Genomic DNA, 24781 nt, shown 5'->3' on the forward strand with positions numbered 1-24781 from the left:
ACCCAAGGCCCTTCCACACAGCTATATAACCCATTTATAATCTTATATTATCTGTTTTGAACTGGATTATCTTGACTCCACACTGACATATAATCCACTTCAGTGTGGATTTTATACAGCTGTGTAGAAGGGGCCTCATCCACTTCTAAGCAGATCATATAAGGTTATAAATATAATATGAAAGAATTACTGTGGTAGAATAATACAGAACAATATAATCTCTAAAACCAGGACGGTAAATAAATAAAGAGCAACACTCTGAAAGCAGGGAAATTGGGAATTCCAGAAAGGAAACAATCAGGGCCAGCTAACACCTCCCAACAAAGCCATTACATGCTAATCAAGGTGCCTAATTGCAGCATTCATACCTGCCACACCGAGACTATTAATTGCTACTCAAACTGACCGACCAAGGATTCCGCAAGGTAGAAAGCGGCCAGGCTTTGAGGCTGCAAGGCTATTCACTGCTATTCAACCTGGCCAACAAAGGATTCCCATAGGCCACAGCAACGCGTGGCTGGGCACAGCTAGTTATAAATGATAGATACAGCGAAAGTGAGGAAAACATTTGTTCAGGGATAGTAAGGCAGAAGTGTCGGGAAAAACAGAAGTGGGGAAAAAACAAGAGAAAGATAGTGAAAAAATAATATATACAGTAGAGTCTCGCTTATCCAACGTAAATGGGCCAGGATAAGCGAATATATTGGATAATGAGAAATTAAGGAAAAGCCTATTAAACATCAATTATGTTATGATTTTACGAATTAAGCACCAAAACATCATGTTATACAACAAATTTGGCAGAAAAAGTAGTTCAATACGCAGTAATGTTATGTTGTAATCACTGTATTTACGAATTTAGCACCAAAATATCACGATGTATTGAAAACATTGACTACAAAAATGCGTTGGATAATCCAGAATGTTGGATAAGCGAGTGTGGGATAAGTGAGACTCTACTGTATATATATATATATATATATAAAGAAGAAAAAACAACAGTAAAAAAAACAACGACATAAAAATAAAAATAAAATTTGTGTGTGTTTGTAATGTCGAATGGCATGGCCTTCTCCGGACTTTTGAGAAAGGAAGGATTGAATTACAAAAGCCCAGGAATGGAACAGATCGCAGCTGACACTCGGATTTATTTTATTATTATTATTTTTATTTAATTAGAGTAAAAATATCTGCCTGCAAACCAATGTCTCCTTAACTTCCTCCTTCCGAGACTTGACAAACGCAAACGCAAGTCGAAGAGGAACGAGATGGGCCTCATGTTGCAAAAGGCCTTGTTGAAAGGGCCCTCTCCACTTCCGAGAGGCCTAGTCCGTAGCCGAGTGCGCAGCTAGGTCTTGTGCACGGAATACTTGCCCTTCTGCAGCTGGGAGACGTAGATTTTGGTCTTGGTGCCGTCCTCCCTGCGGAGCCAGACCTCCCCGGTGCTGACCGCAGTGACCGTGGCCCTGAAGGCGAAACAAGGGTTCGGAGGAGACCATGAAAGGCAGAATACGGTAGATAGGGCGGCTTGGAAACCATCCATGGCAATGGTTCCCAAACTTATTTCCCCTGGAAAGGGGGCGTGGCTTAGAAGGGTGGGCGTGGCCCCTGCTCAAGAGGGCGGGGCCGAGCCTCTCTCCCAGGTCTGCGCGGGGGAGGTAGGCGGGGCCACAAATGGGCGGCCAGAACGGGGATGGGCGGAGTTACGAGCTCTGAGATAGGGCTGAGCTTCTATCCCTGTCCTGGACACAGGGGGCGGGGCCAGAGGAGGGGGCGGGGCCTCGATACCCCAACCCTGTGTTCTAGCAAGTGCCTCAGGAGAGGTAGAGAGGCTCAGCCCTGTCTCGGGCTCTTGGAAGAGGCCCCGCCCCCTTCCCTAGCCCCGCCCTTTGGTCCTAAAAGGCCTCTCAGGAGAAATATAGAGGCTCAGCCCTGTCTCGGGCTCTTGGAAGGAGGCCCCGCCCCCTTCCCTAGCCCCGCCCCCTGTGTCCTAATAGGTGCCATCACCGCCCCCCTGGATCACTGCAGCGCCCACCAGGGGGCGGTAGTGCCCACTTTGGGAACCACTGGACTAGATGGCCTGGGATAATATGAAGGCCAGTGTGGCTGAGTGGGGATTCGGAACTCTATCGCCCTCGGTTGCTCCGGCCGCACCCCACTCACTGGACGGGGGGCTCGTCCCCCATGCGCAAGGCGATGCTCTGTCCCTTGGCGTAGGTCTCGCCTTCGTAGAAGAGGCATCCGTCTTCGCAGTGGGCCGAGAACAAGGCCGGGGAGGGAAGCTTCTCTGCCTTCACTGGGCCGGTGGGGAGGGGGCTGCGGGGGTCTGGGGAGGGAAAGAAAGGGGGGGAGGGGTGGCCGGAGGTCAGGGACCCACCGCATGCCCTAATGGTCAGCTCTCCTATAATAATAATAATAATAATAATAATAATAATAATAATAATAATAGACATTGACAAAATTACGATCTGTCAACTGCAAAAGGCCACCCTACTGGGATCTGCATGCATCATCCGGAAATACATCACACAGTCCTAGACACTTGGGAAGTGTTCGACTTGTGATTTTGTGAAACGAAATCCAGCATGTCTATCTTGTTTGCTGTGTCATAATAATAATAATAATAATAATAATAATAATAATAATAATACATCACACAGTCCTAGACACTTGGGAAGTGTTTGACTTGTGATTTTGTGATATGAAATCCATCATGTCTATCTTGTTTGCTGTGTCATACAATAATAATAATAATAATAATAATAATAATAATAATAATAATAATAATAATAATACATCACACAGTCCTAGACACTTGGGAAGTGTTCGACTTGTGATTTTGTGATACGAAATCCATCATGTCTATCTTGTTTGCTGTGTCATGCAATATAATAATAATAATAATAATAATAATAATAATAATAATAATAATAATAATAATACATCACACAGTCCTAGACACTTGGGAAGTGTCCGACTTGTGGTTTTGTGATACGAAATCCAGCATATCTATCTTGTTTGCTGTGTCATACAATAATAATAATAATAATAATAATAATAATAATAATAATAATAATAATAATACATCACACAGTCCTAGACACTTGGGAAGTGTCCGACTTGTGGTTTTGTGATACGAAATCCAGCATATCTATCTTGTTTGCTGTGTCATACAATAATAATAATAATAATAATAATAATAATAATAATAATAATACATCACACAGTCCTAGACACTTGGGAAGTGTTCGACTTGTGATTTTGTGATACGAAATCCAGCATGTCTATCTTGTTTGCTGTGTCATACAATAATAATAATAATAATAATAATAATAATAATAATAATAATAATAATAATACATCACACAGTCCTAGACACTTGGGAAGTGTCCGACTTGTGGTTTTGTGATACGAAATCCAGCATATCTATCTTGTTTGCTGTGTCATACAATAATAATAATAATAATAATAATAATAATAATAATAATAATAATAATAATAATAATACATCACACAGTCCTAGACACTTGGGAAGTGTCCGACTTGTGGTTTTGTGATACGAAATCCAGCATATCTATCTTGTTTGCTGTGTCATAATAAAATAATAATAATAATAATAATAATACATCACACAGTCCTAGACACTTGGGAAGTGTTCGACTTGTGATTTTGTGATATGAAATCCAGCATGTCTATCTTGTTTGCTGTGTCATACAATAATAATAATAATAATAATAATAATAATAATAATAATAATAATAATAAATCCAGCATATCTATCTCGAGTATAAGCCAACCCAAATATAAGTCGAGGCACCTAATTTTACTGCAAAAAACTGGGGAAACATTGACTCAAGTATAAGCCGAGAGCGGTAAATTTCAGAAATTAAAATAGATACTAATAAAATGACATTAATTGAGGCATCGTCAGGTTAAATATTTGTGAATATTTACATAAAACTGTAATTTAAAATAAAACTGTCCAACTCTGATCAAATCATTATTCTCATCTTCTTCTTCAATGTAAACGTGCTTATGTATCCTTTGAATAATAATAGAGTAAAATAATACATGTAATAATAATAATAATAATAATAATAAATACAGGAAAATAATACATGTATTAATAAACAGAGTAAAATAATACATGTAATAAAAATAATAAATACAGGAAATAATACATGTAATAATAATAATAATAAATATGGGAAAATAATAAATGTAATAATAAATACAGGAAAATAATACATGCAATAATAAATACAGGAAAATAATACATGTATTAATAAACAGAGTAAAATAATACATGTAATAAAAATAATAATAAATACGGGAAAATAATAAATGTAATAATAAATACAGGAAAATAATACATGCAATAATAATAATAAATACAGGAAAATAATACATGTAATAATAAATACAGGAAAATAATACATGTAATAATAAATTTAGGAAAATAATACATGTAATAATAAATACAGGAAAATAATACATGTAATAATAAATTTAGGAAAATAATACATGTAATAATAAATACAGGAAAATAATACATGTAATAATAATAATAAATACAGGAAAATAATACATGTAATAATAATAATAAGCTCAGAATGAAATAATAAATGTATTAATAATAATAATAATAAAAATAGAGTAAAATAAATGTAATAGTAGCAACAATAATAGAGTACAATAATAAATGTAATAATAATAGAGTAAAATAATAAATGTAATAATACCAATAATAATAGAGAAAAATAATAAATGTACCATATATTCTCGATATATATATATAAGCTGACCCAAATATAAGCCAACCAGGACCCTCACCCAAGTATAAGCTGAGGGGGGCTTTTTCAGTCTTAAAAAAAAGGGCTAAAAAACTAGGCTTATACTCGGGTAAATACAGTAATCTTACCTTCCAGTTTCCGCTTCGGCGGGGACACAGCAGCCTTTGCCTGGGAGTTAAAAATATACATTACAATCACAGCCTAAGACTAAGGCCAGCTCTCCAACAGACCCCCAAAGACCCCTCCCCATCCCATTAACAAAACCCATTTTAACCTCACCTTCTTGATGGCCGTCCAGTCCTCCATGATATCGATATCACGCAACATGTAGACAATGTACGGACGTAGGGAAAGCAGGTTAAGGGCTCGTCTGATAATTCGTTTATCATATTATTGGAAGGAATATACGCATGACCCACATTTTCACATCTTCTGTAGAGATCCTACAGTATTCATTTTATATGTTTACCATGTGTTTTTATTTGTTCGTTCTATGGGATAACGTTCAATAACAATAACAATAATAATAACATAATCATAATAATACTAAAATATATAATATTGTATATACTCGAGTATTATCCTAGTTTTTCAGCCCTTTTTTAGGACTGAAAAAAACCCTCCTTGGCTTATACTCGGGTGAGGGTCCTGGTGGGCTTATATTCAAGTATATATGGTATATTTATTATTTTTCTCTATTATGATTGGCATTGTTACATTTATTATTTTACTCTATTAATTATTATTATTACATGTATTATTTTACTCTATTATTGTTGTTACTTTGACATATACTCGTGTATAAGCCGACCTGAATATAAGCCGAGGCACCTCATTTTACCACCAAAAAACTGGGAAAACACTGATAAGCCGAGATACCAATAAAATTACATTGATTGAGGCCTCAGTAGTTTAAATGTTTTCGAATCTTTACATCAAACTGTAATTTAAGATATGACTGTCCAACTCTGATTAAATCCTTATTTTCATCTTCTTCAATGTAAACGTGCTTATGTGTCCTTTTAATAATAGAGTGAAATAATAAATGTAATAATAATAATAAATGCAGTAAAATAATAAATGTATTATTAATAATAAAAATAGAGTAAAATAAATGTAATACTAACAATAATAATAGAGTAAAATAATAAATGTAACAATACCAATAATAATAGAGAAAAATAATAAATATACCATATATACTTGAGTATAAGCCAACCTGAATATAAGCCCACCAGGAGGGTTTTTTTCAGTCCTACTGTATATACTCGAGTATATACAGTAATAATAATAATAATAAAACTTGATAATAATAATAATAATAATAATAATAATAATAATAATAAAAACTAGGCTTATACTCGAGTATATACAGTAATAATAATAATAATAAAACTTGATAATAATAATAATAATAATAATAATAATAATAATAATAATAATAAAAACTAGGCTTATATTCGAGTATATACAGTAATAATAATAAAACTTAATAATAATAAAACTTAATAATAATAATAAAAACTAGGCTTATACTCGAGTATATACAGTAATAATAATAATAATAATAATAATAATAATAATAATAATAATAAAAACTAGGCTTATACTTGAGTATATACAGTAATAAAAGTAAAACTTAATAATAATAATAATAATAATAATAATAAAAACTAGGCTTATATTCGAGTATATACAGTAATAATAATAAAACTTAATAATAATAAAACTTAATAATAATAATAAAAACTAGGCTTATACTCGAGTATATACAGTAATAATAATAATAATAATAATAAAAACTAGGCTTATACTTGAGTATATACAGTAATAAAAGTAAAACTTAATAATAATAATAATAATAATAATAATAATAATAATAATAATAAACTAGGCTTATACTCGAGTATATACAATAATAATAATAATAATAATAATAATAATAATAATAATAATAATAATAAACTAGGCTTACACTTGAGTATATACAGTATATTCTGTCCATAAGACTAAAAGCGTATTTTCTTGATTCTTCACAACAAACTGTGAAAGGTGCTATGCCCAATTGGCGACCAGTGATCCCCACTGTTTTCTATGTGAAAGGAAAAGCCAGGCAAAAGGATATCAGACACTAGTGGCGGTTTCTTCCGCTTTCCGGGCCGGAGGGGGTCCCAGTCCTTGGAGCTGTGCTTCGGCCGAAGCTTGTTATCCCACCATTCTGGGGCAGAAAGGAACACAGAAAAACCCAGTCTTTCCAGCCAAGTACCACATACTGTGTGTATGTTTATCTATATATATAAAAGGGTAGTGGCGTTTCGGCCTAGGACAAAACAACAAAACTACACATCCCAGAAAAACTAAACTTGGCAGCACAACCCTTCATCCATGCCTCTACGTTCATAAAACAAAAAGAAAAGAAAAATTAAGTCCTAGCCACAGCAACGTGTGGCCAGGCACAGCTAGTATCTATATATATAAGGGTAATGAAATTTCGGCCCAGGACAAAACAACAAAACTACACATCCCAGCAACACTAAACTTGGCAGCACAACCCCTCATCTGTGCCTCTAGGTTGATACAACAAAAAGAAAAGAAAAATAAAGTCCTAATTAGAGGGAGAGGAATAATTGTTTTTATCCAATAGCTGCCAGTTAGAAAGCTAAGCTCCGCCCACTTGGTCTCCTAGCAACCCAATAAAAATAATAAAAAACACTAAAAAATTAATACAATAAAATACTATAATAACAGAAAATAACTAAAAATAATACAAGAAAATAATAAAATATAATAAATAAAAAGATAACTTACAATAAAATTAATTTTTTAAAAATGCAAATAACGTCAAATAAAAATTACACAACAATTTTTAACCAATACCACCACCACTTTGCCACAGCAACGCGTGGCCGGGCACAGCTAGTCTATCTATATAAATGTAATGTGCATTTTATTATGGAGTAAACAACAAAACCACTGAACCAAATCACACCAAATTTGGCCACAAAAGACATAGGTAAAAGTAAAGGTTTTCCCCTGACGTGAAGTCCAGTCATGTCCGACTCTGGGGTTTGGTGCTCATCTCCATTTCTAAGCCCAAGAGCCGGCGTTGTCCATAGACACCTCCAAGGTCATGTGGCCGCTGGCATGACTGCAAGGAGCGCCATTACCTTCCCGTCGGAGCAGTACCTATTGATCTACTCACACTCTGGGGGTTGGTGCTCATCTCCATTTCTAAGCCCAAGAGCCGGCGTTGTCCGTAGACACCTCCAAGGTCATGTGGCCACTGGCATGACTGCAAGGAGCGCCATTACCTTCCCGTCGGAGCAGTACCTATTGATCTACTCACACTCTGGGGGTTGGTGCTCATCTCCATTTCTAAGCCCAAGAGCCGGCGTTGTCCGTAGACACCTCCAAGGTCATGTGGCCGCTGGCATGACTGCAAGGAGCGCCATTACCTTCCCGTCGGAGCAGTACCTATTGATCTACTCACACTCTGGGGGTTGGTGCTCATCTCCATTTCTAAGCCCAAGAGCCGGCGTTGTCCGTGGACACCTCCAAGGTCATGTGGCCGCTGGCATGACTGCAAGGAGCGCCATTACCTTCCCGTCGGAGCAGTACCTATTGATCTACTCACACTCTGGGGGTTGGTGCTCATCTCCATTTCTAAGCCAAAGAGCCGGCGTTGTCCATAGACACCTCCAAGGTCATGTGGCCACTGGCATGACTGCATGGAGCACCACTATCAGTACCTATTGATCTACTCACATTGGCATGTTTTCGAACTGCTAGGTTGGCAGGAGATACTATTATAATATTGGTAATACAATAATATAACCTAATAATATGATACTGTGTTGTCGAAGGCTTTCCTGGCCGGAATCACTGGGTTGCTGTGAGTTTTCCGGGCTGTCTGGCCATGTTCCAGAAGCATTCTCTCCCGACGTCTTGCCCACATCTATGGCAGGCATCCTCGGAGGTTGTGAGGTCTCTTGGAAATTGGGCAAGTGGGGTTTATATAGCTATCTGTGGAATAATGTCCAGGGTGGAAGGGAGAAAGAAAGAACTCTTGCAATTAATCACCTTGATTAGCACTGAATGGCCTTTCAGCTTTAAAGCTGTCGTAATATAATAAAAAGGTCAAGGTTTTCCCCTGACATTAAATCCAGTCGTGACTGACTCTGGGATTTGGTGCTCACCTCCATTTCTAAGCTGAAGAGCCGGCGTTGTCCGTAGACACCTCCAAGGTCATGTGGCCACTGGCAGGACTGCATGGAGCACCATTACGTTCCCACCAGAGCAGTACCTATTGCTCTACTCACATTTGCATGTCCGTAGACACCTCCAAGGTCATGTGGCCACTGGCAGGACTGCATGGAGCACCATTACGTTCCCACCAGAGCAGTACCTATTGCTCTACTCACATTTGCATGTCCGTAGACACCTCCAAGGTCATGTGGCCACTGGCAGGACTGCATGGAGCACCATTACGTTCCCACCAGAGCAGTACCTATTGCTCTACTCACATTTGCATGTCCGTAGACACCTCCAAGGTCATGTGGCCACTGGCAGGACTGCATGGAGCACCATTACGTTCCCACCAGAGCAGTACCTATTGCTCTACTCACATTTGCATGTCCGTAGACACCTCCAAGGTCATGTGGCCACTGGCAGGACTGCATGGAGCACCATTACGTTCCCACCAGAGCAGTACCTATTGCTCTACTCACATTTGCATGTCCGTAGACACCTCCAAGGTCATTTGGCTGCTGGAGCAGTACCTATTGATCTACTCACATTGGCATGTTTTCGAACTGCCAGGTTGGCAGAAACTGGAGCAAATAGCGGGCGCTCATTCTGCTCCCGGGATTTGAACCTGGGACCTTTCGGTCCGCAAGTTCAGCAGCTCAGCGCTTTAACCCACTGAGCCACCAGGGGCCCCAAAGACATACCTATCCAAAATATGTTTTTCAATAAAATAAAAACTAGAAAAATAAAGTCCAGACATTTGGAGGGAGACCTTCTGCTGACCTGAGGTGAGGCCCACGCTGTGCCGGTCGACCTCCAAGCGCTGGATCCGTTCCAAAAGACGCTCCTGGAGCCGGTCAAACAGCAGCAGCTTCTCGCTCTGGAAGCGGAGCAGAACCCGGTTAATAAAAGGTGCGGACTGAAGGGAGGGTTTTCGTTGCAACCCACAAGGCTCTGCTATGACATTGACACAGGATCCCAGAGTTGGAAGAGACCTCCTAGAGCCACCCAGCCCAACCCCATTCCATTTGGCAGCAAAAGCACAATGAAAGCACCCTTGACAGATGGCCATTCAGCCTCTGTTGGGTCTCTGAGGCAGAGGAACAGCTCTTCTTAAGGTCAGGAAGTTTGCCATAACGTTCAGGAGTGTAATGGTATTTATAACCACTGCCACCAATTTGTAAAATTGACAGGCACAGAGCTTAGTGGTTACAATGTTGTTTCTCACTTAGAGGCACTTTTATTAACAGTTACAATACTAGAATGAAGAAGACAAACTTCTTTTACTTAAAGTAGTTAGGACTTCTTTCTCTGCTACTTTTAAACCGCATTCACCCCTGTGATATACGATCCCAGATTCTCTGTTCCTTACCAGGACACAGACTACATTAAATAAGTCACCAAACTTATTTTAAACCGACTCAAAAATGAACAATTGAGTCTCCTTGATCCCCTCAGCCTAGGATCAATCTTCCCTGTGCCTCATCAGAGCACAGACTGAATCCCTTTTTTAAACTCTGCACTTTTTCAACAAAACAGCAGTTGGTTCCGCCCGCTTCTCCATGGCAACCAGCCATGCTGAGATGCAATAACTGTAATACTTATCCATTTAAAACACAAACACACAATCAAACATAACATCTGTAAACCAATAATTCATACTTCATTCCAAGGAGGAAATTCCTTTCCTATCACTTGAACCCATGGCTCCAAGGCAGCTGAAAGCCCCTTCCTCAGGACAAATGATGGGGGGAAATCTCACCTCCAAGTGCTGCTGGGCTCCCTGCGCTTCGCACCGGTGTCTGTGGTGGATCACTTCCAGGCAGAAACCCCGGTAGATCCCTGTGAGAAGACCAAGAAGGCGTTGGAGATTCGAGTGGAAGCCTTTTAATGCACCTTTTATTATAACAGACTTCATTTCTCGTGACACTTGGAGTGAGACCCAGAGTGACCAAAGAAAGAAATGGTCAAACTTTTGAAAGAAGTTGAAATCATCACATCTCAATGGGACAAAACTGAAAGGCATAAAAATATACAAACATACCGTATATACTCGAATATAAGCCAACCCGACTATAAGCGGAGGCATCTAATTTTATCACAAAATAACTGGGAAAACATTGACTCCAATATAAGCTGAGAGTGGTAAATTTCAGAAATAAAAACAGATACCAATAAAATTACATTAATTGAGGCATCAGTTGGTTCAATGTTTTTGAATATTTACATCAAGCTCTAATTTAAGATAAGACTGTCCAACTCTGATCAAATCATGATTCTCATCTTCTTCAATGTCAATGCCCTTATGTATCTTTTTTATAATAATAGAATAAAATAATACATGTAATAATAATAATAATAATACTGTACCAATAAAATTACATTAATTGAAGCATCAGTAGGTTAAATTATTTTGAATATTTACATCAAGCTCTAAGATAAGACTGTCTAACTCTGATTAAATCATGATTCTCATCTTCTTCAATGTCAATGCCCTTATGTATCTTTTTTATAATAATAGAATAAAATAATACATGTAATAATAATAATAATAATAATAATAATAATAATACTGTACCAATAAAATTACATTAATTGAAGCATCAGTAGGTTAAATTATTTTGAATATTTACATCAAGCTCTAAGATAAGACTGTCTAACTCTGATTAAATCATGATTCTCATCTTCTTCAATGTAAATGTGCTTATGTATCCCTTTAATAATAATAGAGTAAAATAATACATGTAATAATAATAATAAATACAGGAAAATAATGCATGTAATAATAAAGAGAGTAAAATAATAAATGTATTAATAATAAAAAATAGAGTAAAATAAATGTAATAGTAGCAACAATAATAGAGAGAAATAATAAATGTAATAATACCAATAATAATAGAGAAAAATAATAAATGTAATAATACCAATAATAATAGAGAAAAATAATAAATGTAATAATACCAATAATAATAAATATAATAAATGTAATAATACTAATAATAATAGAGAAAAATAATAAATGTAATAATACCAATAATAATAGAGAAAAATAATAAATGTACCATATATTCTCAAGTATAAGCTGACCCAAATATAAGCCAACCAGGACCCTCACCCGAGTATAAGCCAAAGAGGACTTTTTCAGTCTTAAAAAAGGGCTGAAAAACTAGGCTCATACTCGAGTATATACAGTAAATAAGTCATGATTTAAAATACATAATTAAAATATTAAACAATCATCATTCCGTCCATTCACAGAATTGGAAGGAACCCCAAAGGCTATCTAGTCCAACTTTCTGTCATTCAGGAACACACAATCTCCCCGCCAACCACCACCTCACCGCTCTTCCCAAATTTGAGTTGTCGAGATACGTACAGTAGCAAATGTCACCACGGACACCTTACCGGCCACTTCGATCCGAATCTGCATGTGGTTCTGCAAGACCCCCAAAGGGTCCAGGTATTCGGCCGCTTTCCCAGACGCCACGTCCTCCAGCTTGGCCTTCGCTTGGCTCAGCCGCTCCTTGAAAAGCCTGCGTCGGACAAGGATTCCCAGATCCGTATGTGTCGTACGAATGCCACGAGGAGGGAAAGAGAGGGTGGCCACCAAGGGGGAGAAGCGGCCGGGAACTTACACCTCTTTGAGCTGAGAAAACTGCTTCTCCAGGTCCAGCATTTCCTCAAGGCACTCCAAGCGCCGCCGCTCGCAGTCTTCCTCATCCATCTCTGCAAAGGACAAGGCAATAATAATAATAATAATGACGTGGATTGACTACCAAAAGGCCTTTGACTCACTCCCACACAGCTGGATCATCAAGTGCCTGGACGCCATCGGGATTTGTAAAAACGTTGGCACCTTCATTGAAAACATGACGGAGCACTGGAAAACTGAACTGTTTGTTGGAAATGAAAGCTATGGACTTGTCAACATCAGAAGAGGAATTTTCCAGGGAGACTCATTGTCCCCTCTGCTTTTCATTATTGCCATGTTCCTTCTGTCAACAATCTTACAAAAAACAAATCTCGGCTATCAAACATCTAAGAACTTACAAAAGTTCGCATCTGATGTACATGGATGACCTAAAGCTGTATGGGAAAACGGAAACTGAAATCCAGTCTCTGACCAACACTGTCCGAATTTTTAGCACTGATATCAGCATGGAGTTTGGTTTGGACAAAAGGGCTGAAAAACTAGGCTTATACTCGAGTGTATACAGTAGTTTCTGAATTCAGTTTACCTGCTTTGAGCTGGATTATATGGCAGTGTAGATGCAGCCTTAGCCCAAAGTATATGGTAATTCAATAACGTCAGACACTGAACTCATTGAACAAATGCCAGGTCATTGACCCCACGGCTCTCGCACTGACCGACCTGAGCTCTCCTCTTCCGATTCCGAGGGACTTCCGCTGTGGTCAGCCTCGCTCTCTTCCTCTCCGTTCATCTCTGCGGCCGAATCTCCTTCCACCTCCATCTCCTTGGGCAAGGGCTGGACAGGCATGGCCTTCTAGGGAGAGAGATCTGGACACCCGCTTGAGGAAAACAAAAGGCCAAGAAAAATATAAAATATAAAATATATTTATTTATTTATTTACAACATTTCTACCTGCCCTTCTCACCCGAGGGGACTCAGGGCGGCTTACGACAACCGGCAAAATTCAATGCCCAACAGATCAATAAAAACATCAACATATTTCAAACCATTCACAATAATCCATATACAATTTATCAAAAGGCAAATAGCATCAGGGCACAATCCAAGCCCTCTCGACAGATCACAGAAGCCTAGAGTTGGAAGGGGCCCCATTCTGCCATGCAGAGAAATAATAATAATAATAATAATAATAATAATTTATTTATTTACTACATTTATATCCCGCTCTTCTCACCCTGGAGGGGACTCAGAGCAGCTTACAAATCAAATGTACATACAATATATTATTAGCATAGCACAATATAAGCATTACATTACTATGTTGTACTATATCATTAGTTTTGATATGTTTTGATATGGTCAAAACTGACTAATCAATAAAGAGTTGTTGTTGTTGTTAATACTATATCATTATATGGTAATATTATTAGTAATATTACATTTAATGTATAATATATAATATAATATATATATATATAATACATAATTAATATTATTATTATATTACAATTAGTATAATATTGTATTCCATTATACAAATAATAATAATATGATATAATAATTATTATTATATAATATATATTAAATGTAATATTACTAATAATATTACCATATAATGATATAGTATTATTTATTTATTTATTTAATACATTTATATCCTGCCCTTCTCACCCCGAAGGGGTCTCCGAGTGGCTTACAAATTAAATCTACATAAAATATTATATTATTAGCATAGCACAATACTGGCAATAAATTACCACATTGTACTACCGTATATCTATATATTGTAATATTATTAATAATATTACATGTAATATATAATTAATATTATTATATTGTATTATTATGATTATATTGTATTACAAAATATTATTAATATTATATGCATATACAATATATTATAATAGTATATATTATTGTTAATTCTATATATGCATATGTGTATACAATATAGTAATTTAATGCTTATATTGTGCTATGCTAATAATATATTGTATGTTCATTTGATTTGTAAGTCGCTCTGAGTCCGCTCCGGGGTGAGAAGAGCGGGATATAAATATAGTGTATAAAATATACAATAATTTATAATTATATAATATATTGTATATACTTATAATATTGATAATAATATAATGTAATACAATATTATACTACTAATAATATAATATTATATATTATATATTAAATGTAATGTTACTAATAATATTACCATATTATGATATAGTACAATATAGTAATTTAATGCTTATATTGTGCTATGCTAATAATATAATATTGTATGTAAATTTGATTTGTAAGCCACTCTGAGTCCCCTCCGGGGTGAGAAGAGCGGGATATAAATAATATACAATAATTTATAATTATATAATATATTGTATATACTTATAATATTGATAATAATATTATAATGGAATACAATATTATGCTAATTGTAATATAATAATAATATTAATTATTGAGAAGAGTGGGTGAGAAGAGCGGGATATAAATGTAATATATATATATATATATATATATATATATATATATATATAGACACACACACAATAATTTAATAATATTGCCATATAAATAAATAAATATATAAATAAATAATATAAATAATAATTTAATAATATGACCATATAATGATATAGTACAATATAGTAATTTAATGCTTATATTGTGCTAGGCTAATAATATATTGTATGTTCATTTGATTTGTAACCCTCCGGGATATAAATATAGTAAATAAATACATAAATAAATCATCATTCAACTTGTTCTATTTGTGGCTAGCCTATTTATGCTCCCAAAGAAACACTGTCTTTATGTACCAGAAGAGAAAATATGAAATATTTCTTTCCCCTGTAGATTCAAACCTGTCCTTTCCAAATGCCATTGAACTACATCTACATCCCCCCTAATTTCAATGGACTCGTCCAACTTCTCCTAGGATGGTCCTGGAGGAATAAACCATTAAACATTTCAAAGTGGGAATAGGGATAGTCTATATATATATATATATATTTTAAAAACCCCTTTGCCCGAGTTGTAATGGACTGGCCCTGGGCTTTCTCATAGGGAAATGGATGAGGCTGGCATGGGCGATACCAACTGCACCCATAAAAAAGGGGGGGACGGGGGAAATCGCCGGGACCCCTCATTACCTGGGGGAGGGGCCGAGGTGGACGCAAACGCCGCTCAGCAATCGGAAGTCGGCTCCGTTTGGCCCCGCCCACCGACGCTAGCCAATCACAGTGGCCTTTGCCTTGCGAGCCGGTGACGCCATCCACCGGACTCCGCTTGCGTCTCGGTGGTCCTTCGCGCGGAATTGTGGGAAGGCCGAAGCGGAAGGCGAGCCGTTTCCATAGCAACGAAGCTGAAGGAAAACGGAAATAGTCCCAGCAGGTTTGTTCTGGGACCATAATAGTAATAATAATAATTATATAGATATAGATAATAGATAATAATAATAATGGCATACATAACTATGTGAATTATATTATTAATAAAAATTTACTATTAATATATTATTAAATTATTGGGTTGCTGTAATAATACAGTAGAGTCTCACTTATCCAATACTCGCTTATCCAACGTTCTGGATTATCCAACGCATTTTTGTAGTCAATGTTTTCAATACATCGTGATATTTTGGTGCTAAATTCGTAAATACAGTAATTACTACATAGCATTACTCCGTATTGAACTACTTTTTCTGTCAAATTTGTTGTATCACATGATGTTTTGGTGCTTAACTGGTAAAATAATAACCTAATTTGATGTTTAATAGGCTTTTCCTTAATCCCTCCTTATTATCCAACATATTCACTTATCCAACATTCTGCCGGCCCATTTATGTTGGATAAGTGAGACTCTACTGTAATAATAATCTGAAATAATGCACTGAGATAATAATAATAATGGCATACATAACTATGTGAATTATATTATTAATAAAATTTATTAATATTAAATTATTGGGCTGCTGTGAGTTTTCCGGGTTGTTTGGCCATGTTCCAGAAGCATTCTCTCCTGACGTTTCACCCTCATCTATGGCAGGCATCCTCAGAGGTTGTGAGATCTGTTGGAAACTAGGCAAGTGGGATTTATACAGTAGAGTCTCACTTATCCAACCTAAACGGGCCAGCAGAACCTTGGATCAGCAAATATTTTGGATAATAAGGAGGGATTAAGGAAAAGCCTATTAAACATCAAATTAGGTAATCGTTATACAAATTAAGCACAAAAACATCACGTTTTACAACAAATTTGACAGGAAAGGTAGTTCAATATGCAGTAATGCTATGTAGTAATTACTGTATTTACGAATTTAGCACCAAAATACCACGATATATTGAAAACATTGACTACAAAAATGCCTTGGATAATCCTGAACCTTGGATAAGCGAGTCTTGGATAAGTGAGACTCTACTGTAATAATAATAATAATAATGCACTGAGATTATACTAATAATGGCATACATAACTATGTGAATTATATTATTAATAAAATTTATTAATATATTATTAAATTATTGGGCTGCTGTGAGTTTTCCGGGTTGTATGGCCATGTTCCAACGGCATTCTCTCCTGACGTTTCACCCTCATTTATGGCAGGCATCTTCAGAGGTTCGAAGGTCTGTTGGAAACTAGGCAAGTGGAGTTTATACATCTGTGGAATAATGTCCAGGATGGGAGAAAGAAAGAACTCTTGTCTGTTGGAGACAAGTGTGAATGTTGCCATTGGCCAGCTTGATTAGCATTGAATGGCCTTGCAACTTCAAAGCCTGGCTGCTTCCTGCCTGAGGGAATCCTTTGTTGGGAGGTGTTAGCTCGCCAGATGGTCCAGAAAACTCACAGCAACCCATGACAGCCTTCGACAAGGTGTAGAAGCCCCATGTTACAGATTGTGTTTTTATTATTATTTTGATACTATATTTTTATTCAATATTTAAGCTTCTATTTTTTTAAAAAAACATTTATTTAATAATTACATTATAGGATCCTCTGAAGATGTCAGTCACAGATGCAGGTGAAACGTCAGGAGAAAATGCTGCTAGAATATGGCCGTACAGCCTGGAAACCACACAACATTCCAGAAAATGGGAGATTTACACTGCAGTGTTCAGATGCGGCCACGCGAGGGAGCCTATAGGTTAGAGTTCTGAACGACTACAAGGACCTGTCAAAATAATATATATTTTATATATATATATATAGTTATTTTTATTAATAACTATGATTATTAGATTATATTTATTTACACCTTTCTCTTTCTCTCTTAAAAGAGCCCCAGAGCCGCCAAGAACATTTATTATTTTACATTATTATTATTATTATTATTATTATTAAAAGGATACATAAGCACATTTACATTGAAGAAGTTGAGAATAATGATTTAATCATTGTTGTTATCTTAAATGACAGTTTTATGTATTCAAAATATTCAAAAATGTAATTATTATCTATGTTTATTTCTGAGATTTCGGCTTATACTTGAGTCAATGTTTTCCCAGCTTTTTGTGGTAAAATTAGGTGCCTTGGCTTATAGTCTAGTCGGCTTATACTTGAGTATATACGGTACATTATAACTGTACCCTCAGTTCGCTTCTGATACGATAAATAAAATAACCTACAGGGCTTGGGAGATCTGGACCAAACTTGGCACTTACTGTTATTATCAGTAGTTATTATCACCATTATTTCTATCCCACTCTATTCCTATTAAAAAGAGACCCAACAATATAAGCAATACAATATATAATGTAAAACCGTAAAACATACAACCATTTGAATAGAACATATCCTTCACGATCCATCTTAAAATTATTGAGGGGTTTGAAGTAAAGGAAAAACAGAAACAAAATAAAGGAAGGAGAAAAAAGAAAGAGTGAAGGAAGGAAGGGAGCAGGAGAAGAAAAAGGGAAGGAAGGGAAGAAAGAAGGGAATGTACGCTCCTGTTTTATAGCAGATTTTCTATTATTATTATTATTATTATTATTATTTACTACATTTATATCCCGCTCTTCTCACCCCGAAGGGGACTCAGAGCGGCTTACAAATCAAATGTATATACAATATATTATTAGCATAGCACAATATAAGCATTAAGTTACTATATTGTACTATATCATTATATGGTAATATTATTGGTAATATTACATTTAATATATAATATATAATTAATATTATTGTATTGTGTTAGTAGTAGTGCAATATTGTATTACATTATAATATTATCAATATTATATGTATATACAATATATTATATATTTATAAATTATTATAAATTATATATATATGTATATAAACTTAGCATAGCATGTTGCTATGGCACAGGAGACAAGATGGAACTATCTTCCTGACTCTCAGGTTGGTATGAAGTGGGCAAGGTGGTAGTCCTTTGTGATACTATAAATTTTTCTCAGGAGAAGGCGATGATTTACAATATCATATGCTGCTGACAGGTCTATGAAGACAACAAGCCGGGGCCAGGCTGTGGTGCAGCTGGCTAGTAACCAGCTGCTATAAATCACTACTGACCGAGAGGTCATGAGTTCGAAGCCCGGGTCGGGTTAAGCCTCCGACCATTAATAGCCCCGGCTTGCTGTTGACCTATGCAGCCCCGAAAGACAGTTGCACCTGTCAATTAGGGAAATTTAGGTACGCTTTATGCGGGAGGCTAATTTACAACATCATAAAACTGCCAGCAAAACATGAGGAAAGGAATGAGGAAGTACAGCCACTTCTGGACGGTGAAGCAACAGCTCCCCCTGTGGCCGGAATCGTGAAGCTGGAAAAATGTTAAAAATGCCTCTGAGTCTGTCTAATGTATGTTGTTTGTCTGTTGGCATTGAATGTTTGCCATATATGTGTTCATTGTAATCCGCCCTGAGTCCCCTTCGGGGTGAGAAAGAAGGGCGGGATATAAATACTGCAAATAAATAAATAAATAAATACCCTTTAAAAGGCACCATATTGGGAAACGGGTCATGAACACTCCTAAAAAGGGCACTAAATATTCTAAAAAGGGACTGAGCAAAGCAACTTTTGCAAAGCCATTTAATAGTAATAATAAAACATCAAACCTTAGATGAGTTCTCTAGAGTGTATAATCTTCATCAGGGGATATTGTTCAAAACAACAATGTTATAAAAGAAAGACTTTAAAAAAAAGAAAAGAAAATGTACTGTGCTGCATAAAAATGATTCATGTCATTTCGTGGAGAATTGCTGAGATACAAACAAGGTAATCTATCTAATACAAAGCCACAGTAATGAAACAGGTTTCCACTTGCAATATGTACAAAGATGACCCCAGATAATAGTAATTTTAAAATACTTAAAATTTCAATCTGTTTGGGGAAGCAAAGATAAGGGAGAAAAGGAATGTTTAAAATTAATGATAAAGTAGGAAATCGTTATATTTCAGGTATAAAAATGAGTGGATTTTAAAATATTTTATTTATGTTGTATATGTATCTTTCAGGTCAGCAACCGGTATCAATATTTATGTTGTTTTGTCCTGAAGTCAGCCGTTTAATAAAACAAACAAAATGGCATTGGATGAAACAATCAAAACAGCAATATGAAATCATAAAAAAGTATCAAGTAGGATAATGCAGCATGAAAAGCCAATAGGCAGATTATTCTGAGCAGCCTAACAGAGAAATCTGATGCATATCTATTCAGAATGGCCCCACTGAGCACACTGGGGCTTATTCCCAAGTGAATGGGCATCTAACAACAATCTTCTTTGTTTGCAGTATTATCCATGGCAGAAACCTTGAATCAGGCAGCAATCAAAAACACATAATGAGAATAAAAACAGGTTTGCTTTTCTACTTTACTATCATTTGAAGAGTCTGTATTAAGCACTCAGCCATTTTAACATTCTTTAAGAGCAATTCTTCAGCTCTTCCAATGGCAGGTGACGGACTCTCCAACATGTTTACTATTGCTGAAATTACTTGGAGATTACATTTGTATTTTAACCGCTATTCTTCAAGGGCTTGTTGTTAACAAAGCTACAGAGTTGGGTTTCTGGGAATAAATCCTGATAACAAACCAAATCCTCTTGGCACCGAATTAGAAAGAACATGTTTGTATCACTTGCCAGGTCAGAAGGTGATTTGGTTTGAAAGAAATGGATAAGCGGGTGGATTTCCCCTTCCACTGAAACCAATACATACTTCTTTGTCTCTGCTGGGCTCTGTTTTGGGAATGAAGATCCAAAGTCTCACTTGATCCAACACACTCCCATTACATCCACCATAGTAAAAGCACTTCCAGTGATATTTCTGTGCTCATTTTAGCCAGGGATAAGTGCAGCCCTTATCAACCAAGAGTGCAGTAATTTCATTAAATGGCTGTTACTGGAGGCCCTTTAACTGCGGTGACTATACTTTTTTACCATCATTATTATATTTCAATTGCTTTTCAGACTGTAGTAAATTAATGCTTTCAATATGATTGTCAAGTAAATTGTTTGAAAGTTGTCTTCTATCTTGTTTTAAGTGTATACAAACTAATATTTTAAACCACCTTAAGGATAAAAGCAGAATCTGTACACATAATAAAAGTGAAAATATGTATGTACAGTAGAGTCTCACTTATCCAAGCTAAACGGGCCAGCAGAAGCTTGGATAAGCAAATATCTTGAATAATAAGGAGGGATTAAGGAAAAGCCTATTAAACATCAAATTAGGTTATGATTTTACAAATTAAGCACCAAAACATCATGTTAGACAACAAATTTGACAGAAAAAGTAGTTCAATAGGCAGTAATGTTATGTTGTAATTTATTTACGAATTTAGCACCAAAATATCACGATATATTGAAAACGACTACAAAAATGGCTTGGATAATCCAGAAGCTTGGATAAGCGAGTCTTGGATAAGTGAGACTCTACTGTATTTGTGTAGCTGGGGTGTCCGCTTACACAGACAAGCTCCCGCTTCCACAAATAACTATAGCTCCCACTACTAAGGAGATGCTAATGCTCCTCCCTCCAGTGACATTGCAGGTTATAGTGAGCGCTGTAAACATGTCCAAGTGTCGCACCTCAGGTTAGCTTCACCTTGCTAAATACGCCATGCTGTACACAGGTTTTTTGTAGTTTATTAGGAAATAGGAAAATAATAGTTCTTAAAAAGCAAAAGTATAGTTCCAAAAGTTCGTTGCAAAACAAGGCTATAAAGAATAATCCAAGAAAACGTTAGGCATAAGACAAGGTTCCATTTTTTTTTTCGTGTCAGGAGCAACCGGAGTTGCTTCTGGAGTGAGAGAATTGGCCGTCTGCAAGGACGTTGCCCAGGGGACGCCCGGATGTTTTGATGTTTTTACCATCCTTGTGGGAGGCTTCTCTCATGTCCCCGCATGGAGCTGGAGCTGATAGAGGGAGCTCATCCACACTCTCCCCAGGTGGGATTCGAACCTGGCAGCTTTCAGGTCAGCAAACCAACCTTCAAGTCACTTAGTCCACTACGCCATCTGGGGGCTCCAAGGTTCCATTAAGGCATGACAAAGACCCATGAACATGAATACACCAAGGCTGCAAGATAATCCGGGAAAGCAAGAGCTGGCTTCTTGACTCAAATGAGAAGTTGCTTTGACAAAGGTTCCTCTCTCAGCACACTGTTTTAATACCCTTTGCACAGCATGAATGCATTTCTTTGGCCTCTGGCCTCCCTCTTGTTTGCTATTCCTGCGAATCCTGAATTCCAAACGGCCAGCCTGATCCAAAGATTCTGTTTCGTCAAGGCCAGACAGCTTGTTAGCATTAGTGTCTGTCTGCATGCTATCAGACTGGGAGCTGTCCTCCCTTTGCACCTGGCTAGCTTCAGTATCATCTTCAAAATCATCAACACCTCCCTGCTCCTCATCTGCCACAGCAGGAGCACTCTGAACCTGAATCCCATAATCCCCATCAGAGTCATCTTGAACCTGAATCTCATCATCTTGAACCTGAATCCCATAATCCCATAATTTCAAATAACTTGGGCAACACCGAGTACCCAAGCTAGTAGAAAATAAATGAAAATATGAAAGGAAGACACTCGCTATCACAATTTGCATAGCCACACTATCGCTGTGATGGTGACTGCCTGGTACCACATTGGCATCCAGATGGTCCAGCCCAGTTGAGACCCTAATGAAGGTTGCTGCATTGAATCATTTCAACACATTGATCCTACCAATTCTGATCTCTAACAGGAGCAGGTCTTTTGTAAAACTAGTAGATCTTGCTCATTCGAGGCAAAGCCACAGCAAAACAACAACGTTTGATTACAGCAAGGATGGCTAGCCGCAGTGTCTTGTGGTTTTGCAAATCTGTTCCCGCAGCCACTGAGAAGATTGCTGCAAAGCTCCGAAGGCGCAAGATGATGGGGATGACAGATGATGGCATCGTTCCCATTAATCAGAATTACTGGCAGTTTGACCCCGACTGTCCTGGCTGTACTCCATCACTATTGCAAAGAGACGGATGTTTCTCCAAAACCATTCAGGCTGGTGGAGATTGGTTGATGGGCTGGAGGACTGCAATCCAAGTGGCTTTATTTTTCATGTTCACAAGTGGATGTGGGTGGACTTTGTAACGATCCGTCTCTGCATCACATTTGGAAGAGCGGGCAGCTCTGAAGAGATGAGATCCAGGGTTAACTCTGATCAACTGAGTTACACTTTTTCAAAAGAAAAGCTGCTCCGAAACTTCCTTGTCCTAATACCGAAGTCTCTCTTTATGTCTTTAAAAGGTATCATCAGAATGTGGCCTAAGAGAAGTACAGAATTAAGAGTCAAAAGGATTCACCCACTGCTGAATCGAAAAGTATCCCAAAATGACTGATCAAGACCCCCAAATTACTGCCAAAGTTGCTAGCTTTTGTGCAGCAGTGATAGCTTGTCGGTGAAAGATCTTGCCACAGTTTTAGAAGGTTTTAATATTTACTTCAGCATTTACCTTTGTCATTTTAGCATATAAATGTTTTATATCGTTTTAACTACCACATTCAATACTGTGTTTTAACCTTGTTCTTCACTGTGTTTCTTAGTATCTAATTGCATACGTTTCTACGCTATTCTGATGCTTGTACATTTTCTGTTGCTGGTCATCGACTGTAATAAATAGATATATATATAATAATACCCTATATTGTGCCATATTTTAATTGTGAGGGTAAAAATTGTGATAACAATCATATAATCTGGGTTGTTTTGAGTTTTTTGGGCTATATGGCCATGTTCCATCAGCATTCAGTTTGTGATTCAATCGATAGTTGTATTTATTGTTGTATAGGCATTGGATTTTTTCATAATATGTTTGGAAACTGCTTTGAGTCACCCATCCAGGATGAGAAAAGTGGTATACAAGTGAAGTTAATAATAATAATAATAATAATAATAATAATAATTCTCTCCTAACGTTTTGCTGGAATCTGTGGCTGGCATTTCAGAGGTTATGTAGGCAGTGAAGCAAGTGGAGTGCATATACCATATATACTCGAGTATAAACCGACCTGAATATAAGCTGAGGCTTATGGGCCTAAAGCTAACCTAAAAAATGTATAAACACCAAGAATTTTGTGGGGAAGAGGCAGGTGTCCACGTGAACACATCCGAACAAGACTTCTGTATTGTGCTAATGTTGAAAGTTATGATCAGCGATAGAAAGGAAACACTACTATAATTTAGGTGTAAGTAATTTATCTTTTAAAAATGGATAGTTCCATTGTAAGAAGTCCACTTATGAAAACACTATCTATCATCTATCTATCTATCTATCTATCTATCTATCTATCTATCTATCTATCCATCTATCTATCTTGTATTATAACAACAGCAACACATTCTCCCCCAGTCCTCTTATTTGTTTAAATAAGACACAAAGGAATGATGTTTATTTTCTTATTTTCATTTTTTAATTTTTTTTTAAAAAAACCTTTTTTCATTTTTTTATTTTTTTATTTTTTATTTTTTAATTTTCCGTTTTGTTTTTGATTTTTTTTTGTTTTGTTATTTTCCCCTTTTTGCTTTCCTTTTTTTCTTCCTTTTTCTTTTCCCTTTAATTTCCTACTTTCTACATAATCAAAGTGTTCTCACTCTTTC

The 24781-nt window shown here is 36.6% G+C and overlaps 1 protein-coding gene and 1 long non-coding RNA gene across 4 annotated transcripts; one reads left to right on the plus strand and one right to left on the minus strand.

Moving 5' to 3' along the window:
• Positions 1-1146: 1146 nt before the first annotated feature.
• On the minus strand, positions 1147-15994 carry brms1 (BRMS1 transcriptional repressor and anoikis regulator). Of its 3 annotated transcripts, none has more exons than XM_062965057.1 (11): positions 15841-15994; positions 13411-13568; positions 12674-12764; positions 12444-12571; positions 10801-10880; positions 9822-9918; positions 6919-7011; positions 5073-5137; positions 4922-4961; positions 2164-2326; positions 1147-1466 (listed from the first exon to the last, which is right to left on the minus strand). In XM_062965057.1, the coding sequence occupies exons 2-11, from the start codon at positions 13535-13537 to the stop codon at positions 1349-1351; spliced, it is 1002 nt and encodes a 333-aa protein (XP_062821127.1). In that variant the 5' UTR covers positions 13538-13568; positions 15841-15994; the 3' UTR covers positions 1147-1348. The 3 variants fall into 3 exon arrangements, with proteins under 3 accessions (XP_062821127.1, XP_062821129.1, XP_062821128.1); XM_062965059.1 differs by lacking the exon at positions 15841-15994 and adding an exon at positions 15553-15744; XM_062965058.1 differs by lacking the exon at positions 15841-15994 and adding an exon at positions 15508-15744.
• Positions 15952-23813, plus strand: LOC134294327 (uncharacterized). The gene is made up of 2 exons (XR_010001263.1): positions 15952-16081; positions 17678-23813. It is a non-coding gene; the product is annotated as an uncharacterized LOC134294327 (long non-coding RNA).
• Positions 23814-24781: the final 968 nt, after the last annotated feature.

The sequence above is a fragment of the Anolis carolinensis genome, unplaced genomic scaffold (genome assembly GCF_035594765.1).
Source record: "Anolis carolinensis isolate JA03-04 unplaced genomic scaffold, rAnoCar3.1.pri scaffold_14, whole genome shotgun sequence".
In the NCBI taxonomy this organism is placed as follows: domain Eukaryota; kingdom Metazoa; phylum Chordata; class Lepidosauria; order Squamata; family Dactyloidae; genus Anolis; species Anolis carolinensis.

What these genes read in the sequence shown, in the direction of transcription:
- brms1 (XM_062965057.1), bottom strand. Translation starts at nt 13,537, where the DNA reads ATGCCTGTCCAGCCCTTGCCCAAGGAGATGGAGGTGGAAGGAGATTCG. An exon ending in ACTGGACGGCCATCAAGAAG is followed by an intron (nt 4,962 to 5,072) that starts GTGAGGTTAAAA and finishes TTTAACTCCCAG; the next exon opens with GCAAAGGCTGCTGTGTCCCC. An exon ending in GGGGACGAGCCCCCCGTCCA is followed by an intron (nt 1,467 to 2,163) that starts GTGAGTGGGGTG and finishes TTTCGCCTTCAG; the next exon opens with GGCCACGGTCACTGCGGTCA.